This window comes from Apodemus sylvaticus, chromosome 3 (assembly GCF_947179515.1).
Source record: "Apodemus sylvaticus chromosome 3, mApoSyl1.1, whole genome shotgun sequence".
NCBI lineage: Eukaryota > Metazoa > Chordata > Mammalia > Rodentia > Muridae > Apodemus > Apodemus sylvaticus.
Window position 1 is genome coordinate 54,988,620 of NC_067474.1, and position 17,523 is coordinate 55,006,142.

At 42.6% G+C, this 17,523-nt stretch overlaps 1 protein-coding gene across 2 annotated transcripts; it reads left to right on the forward strand.

Annotated features, from left to right (window-relative positions):
* The first annotated feature begins 5,749 nt into the window (after positions 1 to 5,749).
* On the forward strand, positions 5,750 to 16,495 carry Dnaja1 (DnaJ heat shock protein family (Hsp40) member A1). 2 transcript variants are annotated; one of them, XM_052176247.1, is made up of 9 exons: positions 5,750 to 5,885; positions 6,949 to 7,090; positions 7,219 to 7,396; positions 9,565 to 9,669; positions 11,206 to 11,433; positions 13,570 to 13,684; positions 14,326 to 14,441; positions 14,731 to 14,831; positions 15,341 to 16,495. In XM_052176247.1, exons 2-9 carry the CDS (start codon positions 6,959 to 6,961, stop codon positions 15,557 to 15,559), a joined length of 1,194 nt encoding a protein of 397 aa, XP_052032207.1. In that variant the 5' UTR covers positions 5,750 to 5,885; positions 6,949 to 6,958; the 3' UTR covers positions 15,560 to 16,495. The 2 variants fall into 2 exon arrangements, with proteins under 2 accessions (XP_052032207.1, XP_052032209.1); XM_052176249.1 differs by lacking the exon at positions 5,750 to 5,885 and adding an exon at positions 6,286 to 6,394.
* The last annotated feature ends 1,028 nt before the right edge of the window (positions 16,496 to 17,523 follow it).

A 17,523-nucleotide genomic window follows, 5' to 3' on the forward strand; every position in this document is an offset into this window, starting at 1 on the left:
GGTGGATTTCTGAGTTCTAGGCCAGCCTGGTCTACAAAGTGAGTTCCAGGACAGCCAGGGCTATACAGAGAAACCCTGTCTCGAAAAACAAACAAACAAACAAAAAAAGGGAGGGCATGTTTCAATGGAGCACACTATAACTCTCAGTAACCTTGTGACCAGATCACAAGTAGCTGGAGGTGGCTGTGGGCAGCAACCAAACAGTAATGATTCCTCCTCTCTGCTAAGAAATAAGAATTTTATTTCAGAAGCTCTGGATGCTTTTAGGAATGGAGTGATATAATTTCTTTTTTTTTTTTTGTTTTTTTGTTTTTTTGTTTTTCTTTTTGTTTTTTCGAGACAGAGTTTCTCTGTATAGCCCTGGCTGTCCTGGAACTCACTCTGTAGACCAGGCTGGTCTTGAACTCAGAAATCCGCCTGCCTCTGCCTCCCAGAGTGCTGGGATTACAGGTGTGTGCCACCACTGCCGGCTTGTGATATAATTTCTAACAGTTGACTCTTTTTTTTTTTTAATTGGATGACGTTAGGGTTTAAACTTGGGATTCCAGGGATGCTAGGTGAACACTGTACTTCTGAACTATACCCCAAACTGATCACTCATCCCATATATAAACTGTGAAATAAAATTAAGGCATAATGTTGAAGATCCAGCTCAGTGACATCAGAACAGCATGTGCTCAGCAAGCATAAAGCTTCTTTAGCAGAATAAGAAGAACAGGAAAGAGGGGGGGGGGTGGGAGCATAGGAAGGGAGAGAGCGAAAGATCTTCAGAGCAAAGAAAGGAGGATTCTCTACAGCTTGGAACCAAAGGTCACAGGTGCACAGGAGAATGCCTGGCTTACTTTTTCTTTCCTTTAAAAAAAATACTGTATGTTGATGCCATGCTGCCCAGGCTGTCTTCAAACTCCAGGGCTCCAGTGATATTCCTGCCATATCCTTCAGAGCAGTTAGGACTACAGGCTCACTCTGCCACCACACTGGCAGCCTTTAAAGAACCAACAATAAATACAATGCCTGAAGTTTCTACACTCCTGGAGAATGAGCCTACTTATAGCTTCTTCTAAATTGTACAGCACTTCATCTGTGAGATCTTAACCTCATTCTTGAAGTCCTCTGTGTGCAAAAAGAATGTTTTACATTGGGCTGGAGAGATGGCTCAGCAGGTAAGAGCACCGACTACTCTTCCGAAGGTCATGAGTTCAAATCCCAGTACCCACAAGGTGGCTCACAACCATCGGTAAAGAGATCTGATGTCTTCTTCTGGTGTCTGAAGACAGCTACAGTGTACTTACATATAATAAATAAATCTTTTAAAAAAAGAATGTTTTACATTGCTCAGACTGTCTCCTAAGAAAAGGAGGAAGACCCAGAAGGCCTTAAGACAGACCACTTTCCCACTGAATGCCTTTGTCCGAGAGCTGCAACCTGGCCACGCCCAGGGGTCACTACACTTCTCAGCTCACACCCTACAACTACCCAGTGCTCAGCGTGCTCATCGGAGATGTCGGAGATGTCGGGGAACATGCTTATCTACCCCACCTGGAGTGGCTGATAAACATGTGAACAGTGCCTGGAGAAGGCCCTCCCTGCTGTCACCCACCTGTGCCCTCCCCAGAAAACATGAAGAGAAGCTGGACAGGGTTCCAAACTAGGTGGAGGCAGGAAGATTAGGAGTTCAAGGTCATCCTGAACAACACACCAAATTCAAGATGGAGGCTAGCCTGGGCTACATGAGACTCTATCCCAGAAAAGCAAAAGAGAAAAGAAGATGGGAGTAGGGGTAACTTAAATGAAGTTTGTACTGCTTGGGAACATGATAGACACACATCAGCAAACATTCTCTTACCCTTCCCTCACACTGGCAGTTACACTACCAAGCTAGACCTGAAGGCTGACTGAGAAGCCTCTGTAAGGCAGAATGAATTAAGAAGATAGCTTTGGGGCTGGAGAGATGGCTCAGCGGTTAGGAGCACTGACTGCTCTTCCAGAGGTCCTGAGATCAATTCCCAACAACCACATGGTGGCTCACAACCATCTATAATGGAACCAATGCCTTCTTCTGGTGTGTCTGAAGACAGTGACAGTGTACTTACATAAATAAGACTGTATGAGACAATAAATACATAAATAAGAACACACACACACACAACGAGAGTAAACAGCACAAGGCCAGGTGTGGCAGCTCATACCTGTAATCCTACCTAGCATTTGGGAGGCTGAGGCAGGAAGACTGACCTAAATTCAATGCCAGCCTACACCACAGAGTAAGACAGGAAGTATGGGGTTTTTTATTTTATCATTTTAGGTGTATGTGTGCTTTGTCTGCTTGTATGTCTATGCACTGCATACACTACATACAAAGAAAAAACTTTAAAGCAATAAGATACTAATTTCTCACATACACTCCCAAACAGGGTCTCAAATATCCCAAGCAGCCCCAAACTTTCTATGTAGCCTCAGTTGGCTCTGAACTCCTGAGCTTCCTACCTGAGCCTCCCAAATGCTGGGATCACAGGTAGAAACCAACACATTTGATTGTAAGTTTTTACTTGTAAAACTCGCAAAGATTTAACAGAACAAGAGGGCAAGTCAGAATCCCCTCATACTTGCCAAGCCCACTCACACACATGCTGCTGGAAGCAGTTTGAATCAGCATTATAATTTTCAATTTGCACTCACATTGGCTCGGGAGGTTTAGGTGTCTGTCCTAAAGAAGTATTTGCATCAAGTGTAGTAGTACCAGCCTATAATCCTAGCTCTTTTCAGGCTGAGTTGGGAGGATTGCAAGTTTGAAGACAACCTGTGCTACATAGAGCTCTAGAGATTGAATATGGTGGTGTGTGCAGGTGATGGATGAGGGTCAAAGGCCCCTCGCCTTGGGCGAGCTGGACCTTTTTCCCCTCTTTATTTTCACATCACTTAAATCAACTCTGACCTAACAAAGGAGGATCATGGTTTTGAGGCTGGCTTGGACTACACAGAGGGTTTGTGGTCTCAACTTTATGAGGCCTATATGATGTTGAAAAAAACACAAAAGAAAAATAGTTTGTGTGAGTACCTAAGCTGTATTTGGAGATCTTTAGCACTTAACCATAAACACTGGAAACCACTGAAACATTTCAACAGGGATCAGGCAAACTACATCAAAACTAACAAGGCTGATTTATTTACCCCAACAAAATGACTGGTTGTAAACAACACATTTGAGATAGTTTTCTTTCTTCTTCTTTTGTGGTCCTAGGAACCACACCTAGGTCCTCAAACAGGCCAAGAAGCACTCATTCCGAGTTACAGTCCCCCTCCAAAGATGGCGTCACACCTAACTCAAGTGATCCTGAGTTCACTGGCCTCTTGGTTCTACTTCCTAGTTCTGAAATTTTAGGTGAGCCACCAAACGAAGCTAAGATTTCGTTTCCATGCTAAACAACATATCACATATGAGGTCTCGGGTAATTTTTTGAGGCTATTTGTTTGTTTTGAGACAGGGTCTTACTCTGTAGCTCTGGCAGCCCTGGAACTTGCTATGTAGAATGGCCTGACCTCTATATTAGAGATCTGCCTGCCTCTGCCTTCAGAGTGCTGGGATTAAAGGCAGACTTTATTAGCCTAGCTCTGTTTGTTTGGTTGGTTTCGTTTTGGTTTTTAATCTCATTACAAGTTAAGTTCCTTGAGGGTAGGAGCCATGGCTTACAAGAGTTTTGTATTGACAAAGCCTAGAGTATGCCTGGCATATTAGATATTTTACTCAAAACTGCTTTAAGCAGCAGTTGTCAAACCTGTGGGCCTTGATCCCTTTGGAAAACCTTTGGCACATATTAATTATAGCTCATAGCAGTAGCACCATTACAGTTATGAAGTAGCAATGAAAATCATTTTATGGTTGGGGGTCACCACAACATGAGGAGCTATAATAAAGGGTTGCAGCCTTAGGAAGGTAGAGAATCCCTGCTTTAAAGACATAACCTATTGCTAGATGTGATATCTGAGAGAAAAATCAGATGTTTCTCAGCCAAAACCGCAGCACAGAATCAAAAAGTTTGTAAGGAAAGTGGTGTAGTGTTAGTGACTGAAACAGAGTTTAGTGAAGGCTGCAATGGAGAGGCAGAACAGCACGAGGTAGAAATGCCAAAATCCTTAGCTTTTTAAGACCAAGAGCTCAAGATGTCTTTGGGTAGGTTTGAAGACAGCCTCTGGCTACATCCAATTACCTGTGAGCTCCTAAAGCACTGAGCCAGCTGCTCAGCTGGTAAGGCACTAAAGGCCCGAGTTACCTGCGTGAAGGTAGGAGAGAACAACAACGGCCACAAGCCCCAGCACACACAATACAACACGTTTAAAGCATCTCACTCCACGCTCCACACTCCCGTTAGGACGTGTGCTCAACTGCTTCTTGTTCAAGTGCTGAGCTGTATTTTGTGATTTCTCTTATAATTTTTTGGCTTGTTCAACTTCCAACAAAACCAGGAGGCTCCGTGGTTAAGAACATGTATTATTACTCTTCACAACTGCTCAGAAGCTGGAGAGTTCAGTCTGAAGCAAGCTTTGCCTATAAAGAGACTACAGGGCTAGTCTGGGCTTTATGTGACAAGACTATTGTCTCAAAAACAAGGCTAAGGAAGGAGGGTAGAGAGATGGTTTATCAGTTTAAAGCACTGGCTGCGCTTGCAGAGGCCCCAGGGTCAGTTCCTAGCACCCACGTGGTGACTCATAACTGCTTGTACCTCCAGATCCAGGGAGCCGACTCCCTATTCCAACCTCCACATGATCTAGGCAGACATGGGGGCCGGGACACACATGGAGACAGAATGCTCATACACAAACAGTAAATAAAAAATAAAATAAAATAAAAAATTAAAAAAAAAACATTAAAAATCCAAACAAGAAAACCAAGTAAAATATGATTCTAAGTCATCTGGAATAGGCAAATTCATAGACTCCATGCCTCGGACTTCCTTGGGCACCCACACACACACACACGATTGAAATTAATCTTTATAAAATATGTTTTCAAGCTTGCACCTCCACTTTGATGTGTCTGTTGTGTTATAGAATAAGGAAAAACATTCTCTGTCCGTTGAAAGCTTAAGAGTCAACTTTGCCAACTATAGATTTTGATTCACTAACTGGAAATTAAGTCAGAAAATTAAAACACTAAGCTAAAGCATTTAATCTTGCTCTTTTGCTGCTACTCTGCAGTCAAACTGGGTGTCCATGGCCCTCAGTTTGCAGGAGGCATTCTAAATGTTTCCCCGTTTGGTGCAGTCCCAGGTTCCCTCCACCCAAGTCGTCAGAGCCAGAAGGATTTGAAACCTGGGCTCGGCCAAAAAGCTCGGACAGAAGTGCGCTTGGGCGAAACCACGGGATCCAAAGCCTGCAAGGCGGGTCTAGGGACTAGGCCGCCTAGCTCAGCATTTCTTGCCCGCAAGGCTCAGAGCTAAGGAGCTGCAGAAAATTAGACTCCTAGGGCTGGGTTCCACTGACCCCCTCCAGCGCCGCGCCTGAAGCCCTGGTCCCGGGCTTATGGCTCTGGGACGTGACCTCTCCACCTCAGGACTTCCGCACTCCGCTACCTCGCAATAAGAAAAAGCCTCTAGAAGATTCTACGGAGCTCGGGAACCCGGGCTTGAGTCCACCCCCACAAGGCCCTAGGGCGCAGCCACTCCCCGCCCCCGCGCCGTTGCTCAGGTAACCGAGGGGCGGTGGCAGCAGCGAAGGGCGGGACTTCCGGCAAGTGACGCGCCGTGGCTCGGCTACAAAAGAGGTCGGCTGCGGCGGGCCGGGCGGAACTTTCCAGAACGCTCGGTGGGTGGTGGAGGAGCAGCGTCTGGCCGAGCTGCGCTGTGCTACGCTCCTCTTTCCGCTCTCCGGCGCCTGCCCGCTCACCGGTGAGTCTCGGCCTTTGGGCCTCCCTCGGTCGCGGCGTGCGGTCTGGACACCAGACAGCCGGGGAAGCCGCAGCCGGAGGCGGTTGGTCCCGCGTGGGCGGGGACTGCGGGTTCCCTGAGCCGGGCTCGGTCTTCGGAAGGCTGCCGGGAATGCCCGGCGCCCTGCCCGCCCGCACGCCACGAGGCGGCCCAAGGCCCAAGCCAACTCGCCTCCCGCCTCAGACTCCTCGGTGCGCACCCCCGCGCTCCGCCGCCCGGGCCGGGTGGGCAGCGCTGCGCACGCGCGGTCCGAGGCAGGGGTGAGGGGCTGCGGGAGGAGCCGGGCGGAGGCTGCGGCTTGCGCTTCTCCTGGCTCTCCTCCCTCTCTTTGTTGAGGTCCGGCCTTCTTCCCCCTCCGCCTTTTCGATCAGGGTGGGAGGGAGAAAGGAAGGAAACCTTAACGGTCGGCGCCAGGTGCCGGGGAAACCCAGAGGGCGAGTCCGCTTCGCAGGCCTGAGGGGCGAGAGTGGGTAAGCTGCGAGCGAGCGAGCGAGCAGGATGGCGACGGGGCTCGGGCACCTGCTCCCTGGAGCTTGTCTCCTAAGCCACTCCTCCACTCCCGGGTGTCCAGTGTCTTTCCGGCGAGTGAGGCCTTTATCAGATGTACAAAGGCAGTGGTAATGTACTACCCAGTGGACGGAACCTTTCAGTGCTGCTTGGGTTACTAGCAAGACCTCTGGGGAAAGGAAACCGGAAGAAGGCCAATAATTCGTGGGTTAGTGCAGTAGAGTAGGAACCAGCTGCTAGACAGGCTTTCCTTCGCATTCCCTGAAATTTATGTTTTATCTGTTAGAATTTACAGCTGAATCATCATATCAGGAATTTTTACCTTTTAGGGAAGGCTATTAATATGAGATAAAAAAAAAAAAACCAGGTTGCTTTAGTTCTGGTAGTTAAAAAATCCTACCAGTTAAGAGCCAGTCACGGCGCACATCTTTGAGCCTGGCGCTCAGGAGGCAGAAGCAGATGAATGTTTTGTACAAAAGTTTAAAGCTGGTTTAAAGTTACCATTTTCTGATTTCAGGCTGTAAAAAATGGTGAAAGAAACCACTTACTATGATGTTTTGGGGGTCAAACCCAATGCCACCCAGGAAGAATTGAAAAAGGCATACAGAAAATTGGCCTTGAAGTACCACCCTGATAAGAATCCAAATGAAGGAGAAAAGGTGAGTGCACCAGCAAACAGCTCAGCAGTGTGGCCATGTGTTTTATCTTTCTGCTGGTGCCTGAAAGTGTATATAGTAGCTGTGGGTTGTAACAGTTGGTTCTAATGGCATATCCTTTTCTGAAACAGTTTAAACAGATTTCTCAAGCTTATGAAGTTCTTGCTGATTCCAAGAAAAGGGAATTATATGATAAAGGAGGCGAGCAGGCGATTAAAGAGGGCGGAGCAGGTGGTGGCTTTGGCTCCCCCATGGATATCTTTGATATGTTCTTTGGAGGAGGAGGAAGAATGCAAAGAGAAAGGAGAGGTAAGAAAAATCTAGCTTACTTGCAGTAGATTAAAGAAGCTGCTGAGGGAAGACTAGAGAATTTATTTAAATGCTAGTTTACAATGGTATGACGTTACACTCTGTCCATGAGCTTCTAGTGTCTCTGACTTCTGGTGTTATTTATAATTGAGATTTTATGTAATCAAAAAGTAGCTAAGCCAAAAAGCAAGTATAACCAACTCCACAGATTCCCAACAATAGGGTAACAGTGGAATAACCACTTAAGGTTTCTGAGCCCTTTTGTATCTTGGATAATACCACCTCTTAGAACCCAGTGGTGAGTGCAGCGGCCTTTTCCTTCCTGTACAGAAAACTAAACCTTATCAAGAAAGCAGCACGTAAGCTGGGCGGTGGTGGAGCACGTCTGTAATCCCAGCACTCTGGGAGGCAGAGGCAGGCAGATTTCTGAGTTCGAGGCCAGCCTGGTCTACAGAGTGAGTTCCAGGACAGCCAGGGCTACACAGAGAAACCCTGTCCCGGAAGAAAAAAAGAAAGAAAGAAAGAAAGCAGAATGTAGTCTCCAGAGAGCCTGCTGCCTGTCTACTCTTGCTTCAGCTCTCCTAGCTCAACTTTCGTGCATTTAATGTTGACCAAAAGGAGGAGTTTATGGGAAGACAGTATTGGAGGTTAACATAGCACTTTGTTCTCAATATAGTTAATACAAACTAATGGGTAGGCACAGTTCTAGAACAAGTAGGCAGGCCATTAAATTTCACTTTGCCCTTTTAAAGATTTAAGACGACTTGAAAAACTGCTATGTTTTTATAAGAATTTATTTGTGGGCCTGAGAAATTGCTCAGTAGTTAAGAACATTTGCCTTGTAGAAGATCCAGATTTTGTTCCAACACCCACATTAGGTAGCTGGCTCACTACTGCCTGAAACTCCAGTTCCGGGAGAGCAGACAACCTCCTCTTCTGGCCTCTAGGTTTTCACATAATCATGTATGCACACAAATAACCTATAATCTCAATCAGCCTGATCAGCCATAAGATGGTATGAGCTACAGAAAAGTTACCACTAACCTTTTGGCTTAGATCAGTTTGAGGGTTTTTTGTTAACTGTTGCTGCTGGAAAATGTACTTGGTCAGTTTCCAGAGATTTATTTTTTTTTTCTTTCTTGTACTCTGTATAAAGTTGAGAAAGCTCTAACTTTCAACTTGTGAGAACCTACTTGTTTACATGTTCTCTTTATGATAATAAAAACACAAAGTGAAGCTAGAAAGAAGCAGGATGTAGTGACACTTTTAACACCTCATTTAAAGAGTATTTCTTTATGTATGGTATTTAGAAAGGATTGGAACTTTTTACTTAGTAATCAAGCAATGCCTATGATGATGGATAAAGTCCTAGGGGAAGGATCACTAGCTAGGAACTTATTAACCGTTGACAGGTGACTTCGTTTCTGTAACCTGGTTGTCCTTATGTGATCTCAAACAACCTACTTCCTGTTGTAGTTAATTATATGTGTGGCGGTCTTGTCAGTAGCCAGGTGTGCATCTTAATCTTAATTGAGATTAATTTAGAGGGAAAAAATACTCTGCAGCTGTAGTAGCCACCACACTTAAAATTGTACCTAGTAACTGGTGATTTGCAGTATTGTACATACAAAATGTGTCCATCATTACAGAGAGTTCTGTTGGACAGTATTATAACAAAAGGCCTGGGAACTTTGAGACACTAGTGCTAGCTTAGCAGTAAAAACTATTGAAAAATAGTAGAAATTGCTATTTGAGTAGTGTTACAATATTGGTTTCTCCAGCCAATCTTGATTACAATTTACTGTGCTAAAGAACGTTTGGATTAAGTAACTAGCCATGTTGCCTAATAATGCCTAATAAGTAAACCCTTAAAGAGATACATGCTTTGCATTGTGAAATGTGCCTAAACATTGAGTGACTTTTAAGGGTAGTATTTTAATTTCTGGGTTTCTAGGAGGGCCTCTTGTGTTCTTAGGCAGATGAACTGCTCACATAATTTTCCCCATCTATAATTGAGAATCAAGTGATTGGATGAATGTTGTATATAGGTATAGCTCAAAAAGATATATAGCATGAGGCTGGTCTTCTATTGTCCTTTGCCATTTTTATAGTGCCTTCAACAAGGAAACGCTACAAACAGGTGTTTAATGAGCAGTGTTTTATTCTAGGTAAAAATGTTGTTCATCAGCTCTCAGTGACCTTAGAAGACTTGTATAATGGTGCAACAAGAAAACTGGCTCTGCAAAAGAATGTGATTTGTGACAAATGTGAAGGTAAGGGTTCTTCAGTGTTGGGTCGTTAGTTGGTTTTTGAGAATTAAGTCTTTGTAGATATAAACTGGCCTTATATCTTCCTCAACTTTCTGAACATGGGGATTCCCTGATAGACAGAATTGGAATGCTGTGCAAAAAAAACAGCTGGATCTTCTTCAAGAGAAATGTAATGGCTTTAGTTGTCACATTTTCATGTCTGTGTATAATTTTCATCATTGTTCTATTCTCCAACTCTTGGCCGCCCAGTGAGTCCCATTAGAGTTGCTTACAGGGACATGGGTTGGGTGAGGGATTGCTCCCAAAAGGACCGGCACCAGAATCAGTGGCTACAAGTCTCTTCAGGGATGAGGCCTTGCCATCAGCTCCTTCCTTTATGACAAGATGTTGATGGGCCCAATCCTGTATAGATCCTAAGTAACTTTCAAAAAAAAAAAATTAAAAAAAAAAAACACTTTGTACATTTATTATATGCATGTTGTGTTTTGTGGGAGGTCAGAAAAGAATTTGTAGTAATTAGGTTTTTTTCTTCAACCATGCATACATTAAAAATCAAACTGGGGTTGATCACTTGGTGGCAAAAGTTTTTCAAACTCTTACCTATCTGTCTTGGTGGTACCAAATTAGCATCTTTTTGAAACTTAAGTTTTATTTTTCATTTTGTTATTGTTGATTGTTGTTTTTTATAAGACCAGTTTCATCTCATCCAGGCTGGCCTCTTAACTAAAACTCTGTCTACAGTTCCTGAGTGCCTCCTGGTGTTTGCCTACTTTTTTTTTCTAAGGATGGTCCTGTTCTTAGGCATAGTAGTCCATGTTAGATCTCTTATGAGGTCAGCAAAACCTTGTCAATAACAAAAATTGTGGAGTTACTGCCCATCTCACTGCTCTCTTAAAGTGTTCTGAAAGTGAAATTTAGCAGTTGCTTGCAGAGAGATATCGTTCCCTTTAGGATTGCCTGCTCAGAGCTGACTGAAAGCTTTACAGTTCTCCACCACCTCCTCTCACACACCTGACCCTTGTTTTGCCTTCGTATGTGTTTATCTATTGCTGCATGCTGTACCTGTGGAAGCTGGAAGAGGGTATCAAATCCCCCTGGAACTGGAGGAGGGTTGTGAGCCACCATGTGGGTGCTGGGAATCAACCCCAGGCCCTCTGGAAAGGCAGCCAATCTTAATCTTTTAATCAGTGAGCCAGATCTCTAAGCCTTGACCTTCCCTTCCTATATCTCCTCTTCTCCCCACCCTTGTCTGTGCTCTGATAGATATTCCTGGGCATTTTCATATCTAAAGACACCCCAACTCCACTGCTTTTGCTGACCCATATATGTCTTGTTTGTTTAAACCGTAACTCAAAACGCAAGATTTCTCCGCCTCCTTGGCAGCTGCTGAGATCCATAGCTTGCCTACCATGTTTTTCTCTCAAACGTCCAAAGAAGAATATTAATTTATCTGAATTGTACATAAGGTCTTAAATACTAAGGAGTTATACTCTTAATTATAGCTAAGTTAATGTATAAGTTTCTTTTAAAACTGTCTAGGCCGAGGTGGTAAGAAAGGAGCAGTAGAGTGCTGTCCCAACTGCCGGGGAACAGGCATGCAAATCAGGATTCATCAGATTGGACCGGGAATGGTTCAGCAGATTCAGTCGGTCTGCATGGAGTGCCAGGGTCATGGAGAACGCATCAGTCCTAAAGACAGATGTAAAAGCTGCAATGGAAGAAAGATAGTTCGAGAGAAGAAAATTTTAGAAGTTCATATTGATAAGGGTGAGTACTAATCTACTCTAGTCTGAATCATGTTTTTTATTCTACAATTTTATTCATACTGGTAATGTATTTTTGGTGATTTTTTTTTTTTATCATTACCTTTTGTACCACTTCCTTTTAAATTCTTTTCAAATGTATCATTTTCTGGTAGAGGTGTTTGTGATATGCTATTTAATTGGGATGAATAAACTTTACTAGGACATGTACAGTTTAACAGTGGCTACAGGATTTAAGAAAAGGACTCCTGCCAGTGACATCAACTGCCAGTAATTCTTCCAGTGGGGGCGTGGCCTAATGAACATGTCATTTATAATTATTTTTAAAACTCCAATTTCTTTTATTGAGATGGGGATTTTTTTTCTGTTGCCAAGGTTAACTTCAAGCCTTGTTCTTTTTGACCAGAAAATGTGTTTCTTGTTTGAGATAGGGTGTAGGACTCTTGCAGATAAAAGTTGCCATGAACTCCTGCTTCTACCTCCTAAGTGTTGGATTACAGATTCATAGTAGTGTAGTTCACTCACATTGGAGTATAGCAAGTCTGGTGGTGGTGCACACCTTTAATCTCATTGCTTGGGAGGCAGAAGCAGGCAGATCTGAGTTTAAAGTCAGCCTATTCTACAGAAGGAGTTCCAAGATAGCCAGGGCTATACAGAGAAACCCAAAGGAAGGGTTTGGGATTGATTTTGTTCTACATTTTTAACATTTTTCAGCAAGGTTTTAGTATGTAGCCCAAGACACTTGTGCCTTCCCAGTACTGTGATCATAAGCCTGCCGTCCAAACTTGGGCCCTGGGCTCAGTGGCTAACACCTATTGTACAAACATGAAGACAGTGAGTTGAAATTTCCAGCATGGAAGGGGAAAAAATTGCTAACTTTGGCCATCTACTAGTCTGTGTGTTTCTGCCCTGGAGGTCTGGGAGGTGGAGACTGCATCCCTGGGGCTTGTGGCCTGGTTCAGTGAAACTAAAAGTTGTGAGCTAGGATTAAAGGGCAGTAAGAATCTCAGTAAATATCATAACCTTTTCAAAAACATTTGCTGTATTGGAAAATATTCATTGTACTGGGAAATATTCAAGTGTTTTCTATATGGGCTACATGTGCTAAGACAGTATCCAATAGTAAACATTGGGGTGGGGTAGGGGATGGGTTGAGACTGGCTGGCCTTGAACTCAGAGGTCCTGGCTCTGCCTTCTGACTGCTGGGATTAAAGGTCTTAATTACCCAGTTAGCTTTTTTGTGTTTTTTGTTTGTTTTTGTTTTTTTATCAGTACAGACTAGTAGAAACCAGGGTCTTTGCATGTACTGGGTAATTAATCTACCTATGGCACAAGATTGTGAGTTTTTATTTTTTAAACAGAGTAACAGATACAGAGAAGATGAGAATGGAGAGTGGAGGGAGCTTTCTAGAGAAGAATTCTGGATTTTAAAATGTAGTTTTCTTATTAGAAATACTGCTGGTAGAACAGGAAAAAAAGTCAGTTGGCACTGTAGCTTAATGGTAGTAATTACATGTTACACGATCAGAATAGTTAACTGGCTATAGTGTTTGCCAGTTGTCAATTTGATTCTAACATGAGTATTTTTTTTAATTAATTTATTTATTATATGTAAGTACACTGTAGCTGTCTTCAGACACTCCAGAAGAGGGTGTCAGATCTCATTATGGATGGTTATGAGCCACCATGTGGTTGCTGGGATTTGAACTCAGGACCTTCGGAAGAACAGTCAGTACTCTTAACCACTGAGCCATCTCTCCAGCCCAACATGAGTATTTTTAATCCTCAGTTGCTTGAATGAAATGTGTGTGGGAAAGTTGGGTATGCAGCTAAGTCGGGAATATCTGAGATTCGAAGCCTGACTGTAGAAAGTTATCTCATCTCCTGTGCTACAGCTTGCCAAACTAGACTGGATTAAATAGTCCCCCCCTTTTTTTTCCTGTCATCCACAAAGACATGTACTACATGCTGTAATGCACACATGTAGAGGTCAGGACATTTTGAAGGAAGATACTGAGGATTGAATGCCTTGGCATAATACTGTACTACTGAAGTCTGCATCTGCAGACCACATCTGTAGTTTAGTAGATTCTATGATCCTGACCTTAGTAGTAAAAGTACAAACTTGATCTGTGTTTAGGCATGAAAGATGGTCAGAAGATAACATTCCACGGAGAAGGAGACCAAGAACCAGGACTGGAGCCAGGAGATATTATCATTGTGTTAGATCAGAAGGACCATGCTGTTTTTACAAGGTAAAGACTTAATCACTCTTTTTTGTGAGCATAAATAGACAGTAAGCAGCTGGAGAAAGCTATATAGAAAACACTGCTCCCCTTCAATCTCTGGATAATCAATTCAGAAAAGGTAATGTCTTTCACCAATTGCCCATTCTTGGTTCATACGGAATTGTTTTATGTGTAAATATCCAAACTATCGTAATAAGAAACTAAAATTTAGGACTGTTAAATATATATAATTTGTGGGGGCTGTGTGAAAGAACTTGTTTAGGAAAGGATATTTCACAGGTATTATTCTGTGTTGGAAAACTATAAATGTGAGGAAATGTTAACTATTAAAAAATGCTACATAAGAGCCAGGCAGTGGTGGCACATACCTTTAATCCCAGCCCTTGAGGTACAGGCAGGTGGATCTCTTGAGTTTGACAATCTTGCCTGCCGTTGGTTACTACCTCACAAGTGCTGGCAGTTAAATAGGGCCTGCACCACTTGTCCTAAGGGTTTTGAAGCCCTGTTCAGCAAATAAATAGCTGGCTGTTTCCAAAATAATTTGTTAATCTCAGCATTTAGTAGTTTGGTTTTCAGAGTAGTGAAAGAAGTTTGTCTGTTGTATGTGTATAATCATTTGTAACTATGCCCTATCTGTATTGCTATAGGCGGGGAGAAGACCTTTTCATGTGTATGGACATACAGCTGGTTGAAGCATTGTGCGGCTTCCAAAAGCCAATATCTACTCTTGACAACCGAACCATAGTTATCACTTCTCATCCAGGTATGGTAACTAGATGAGCCTGTTTCCCTGTTTGCATTTTTCTTGTCTTATAAGAAATAGTTATTGAGGGAAGTGTCTTGCTTTTCCTTCCTTGGTTATATAAGCTGAGGGCTGAGATGAAATTATAGGGCCTTGGGTGAATATTGGTTACCTCTTGGAAAAGCCATAAATGAAGGCAAGAGTGCTGTTGGACTAAAACTCAGAGGTTTTCTGTTTTACTCCTGTTTTTTTCTTTGCCTCATACAAATGAGATCATACCTAAGAAAGAATTTGGCTTTGATGTCTTTAGGTCAGATTGTCAAGCATGGGGATATAAAATGTGTGCTAAATGAAGGTATGCCAATATACCGTCGGCCATATGAAAAGGGACGTCTAATCATTGAGTTTAAGGTAAGCTGTAATGTTACTCAAGAACATTTGAGAATGGTTAGCTTATTAAAATCTAATACAGACCAAGCAAATGCATTTAAAATCTTCCTTTATCCAGTTAAAATTGGAACATCAAGTGACTTTCTCTTAAACTATGGGTTACAACTGGTACTGTGACAGTTAATTTTTGTTAGCACCTGGCCTGGGTGTGGTACATGCCTATAATCTAGCACTTGAAAGTAGAATTGGGAGGGTAAAGAAAGAATAATTCATTTTGTTAGGCAGTGGTGGCCTACACCTTTAATCCCAGTGCTTGGGAGGCAGAGAGTTTGAGGCCAGCGTGGTCTACAGAGCAAGTTCTAGTACAGTCAGGGCTACACAGAGAAACCCTTGTCTCTAAATAAAGTCCTCTTTGGCTGCATAGTGAGTTCAAGTGGTTCTAAGCCAGATTTGCAAGGTACATCTATAAAGAAATGGGTAATTGTGTTTTTCTGGGGGGAAATAATTCCAGTATATTTAAATTTTTTCAGGTAAACTTTCCTGAAAATGGCTTTCTCTCTCCTGATAAACTCTCTTTGCTGGAAAAACTCCTTCCTGAAAGGAAGGAAGTAGAAGAGACTGATGAAATGGATCAGGTAGAACTGGTGGACTTTGATCCAAATCAGGAAAGACGGCGTCATTATAATGGAGAAGCGTATGAGGATGATGAACATCACCCCAGAGGTGGCGTTCAGTGTCAGACCTCTTAATGGGCCAGTCACTCTTTGACATTCTGTATGCAGTAGTGAATGTGGGAAGGACTGTAATCATAATATACTCACTACTTGGCTATTGTTTTTGTTTTAATATTCAACTATAGTAGTGTTTTAAAAGTTAAATGAAGAATAAACACAAATATAAAAGCTCTGACTTTGCCCTGTATGTATGATGACTTCAATGTTCAAGATGAAAATGAATACTTGTAAAACTAGTTTTAAAAGTTCCCTAGCATCCATTAGGCCGTATCTTGTGTAACTGATAATAGCTGTGTACATTAGACTGACATGCTAGGTCTGTGTTGTATGACCCTTTGTTGTTAAGCTATGGGATTAAAATTCTGTATTTAGCTGGTAATCAAAAGAAAACAATTACATGTTGGTCTGTCTAGTTGTATGAAGTGAACTAATTGTGATGCCCTCGCATTCATTGTATTGCCTCAGCCATTTACTAGACGGTGGCATAATACACTTCGCCTGTGTTATTAGTGATAGAAATGATACAGTTCTGCAGAAGTTTATAGTAAGCTACTGCTTAAGGAAGGGCTTGCTCTTCTAAACTGCACTCCCTTCTGCTGTACCAGATTAAATATATATAAACAGAACATGATCACCTTTTCCCCTTCTCAAACCATGAAAAGCCCTTGCTTGGGTGTAGTGACTTCCAAAGCCCAAGTAACTTAAAGTGATGAGATCTGTATGTGGAGATGATTTGCATGTATAATCCAGGAAAGGTGCTCCTTCGGTCTGTTACAGGCATTCTATTCAACCTAGGCTCCACCATGACTGCAATTTATTGTTGGTAGTATAGCAAATTATGAATAGATTTGTATGTTTTGAAGTCACATGCTTACATGCTTAAATCTGGATATCAGAATTTAAGCAGTTACTGAAATGTATGACTGTCTAATATACTGATTGCAAAGTGTTTCCAGTGTGTCACTGCAGGCCTTTTTTTCTCAGTTCATCAAAGCATTATAGGCTTTTATGATGTAATTTTTATTTCTATGTTCCTGAAATGTACAGATGCTTTATACGGGTAAGGAATAAAGGTATTAGGCCCAAGTCAGAAAAGAGCTGCAACCAACCTGGATGAGGTATGTGAATGAACTTCATGTCAATACAGTCTTCCACATCTTTTCTAGTCAAGAATTTAAAAACAGTCTGAGAGACTGAAGTTTTCCTTCATGGGGAGAACATTTGAGTTAGCAAAATACCATGGTGAAGAGATGGTTCAATGGTTAGTACTGACAGAGAGGACCCAGGTTCAGTATCCCATCTCTACAATGAGTCCCGGAGAATCAAAAACCCATTTCAGGCACTAGGCACAAAGACAAAACACTGAAACTTGGCATACAAAAGAGTTCCCAAGCCTTCAGTCTGCCATTGGTTTCACTTTAGGCTGCAAATGGAACTGCCTAGGAATGGTTCTGGTTTAATGTGCTTTAGTGTGTCAGATCCCTCAAACTTAAGTTACAGTTGTGAGCTGCAACATGGGTGTTGGGAACTGAATCCATCTTCAGAAAAGCAGCCAGGACTCTGAACCACCTGTCCAGCCCCTTACCTAAGAAGCTCTAATTGGGTCTCATGTTGGGGTTTAGGTTCATCTGGGTTGTATGTAGCAGCCTTCAACATGATCTAATAACATGGATAGAATTGTATCACCTAGGATGGCCAGGCATAGTGGCACATTGCCTGTAGTCCCAGCACTTAGGAGGCTGAGGGAAGGATAAGGCATAGGATTTGTTTTGGGTCAAAGCCAGTCTGTATGGTCAAACAGTATCACTAGTTCCAATTTTAGAAATAACCTCAGCCCCAGATTTTAGGACTAAACAAAACTGTTAGTCAAACAGTTGCCTGAACTGGTAAAAGCACAATCCTGGTTAAATATAATGCTTTTTTATCAAGACAAAGTACCCCTAGCACTTGCTTCCCAAGTGCTAGGATTAAAGGCATGC

Excerpts from the sequence above, each read along its gene's own strand:
- Dnaja1 (XM_052176247.1), top strand. The coding sequence starts at position 6,959 with ATGGTGAAAGAAACCACTTACTATGATGTTTTGGGGGTCAAACCCAAT. Across the intron at positions 7,091-7,218 it reads ATCCAAATGAAGGAGAAAAG|TTTAAACAGATTTCTCAAGC; the intron begins GTGAGTGCACCA and ends TTTCTGAAACAG. Across the intron at positions 11,434-13,569 it reads AGAAGTTCATATTGATAAGG|GCATGAAAGATGGTCAGAAG; the intron begins GTGAGTACTAAT and ends ATCTGTGTTTAG.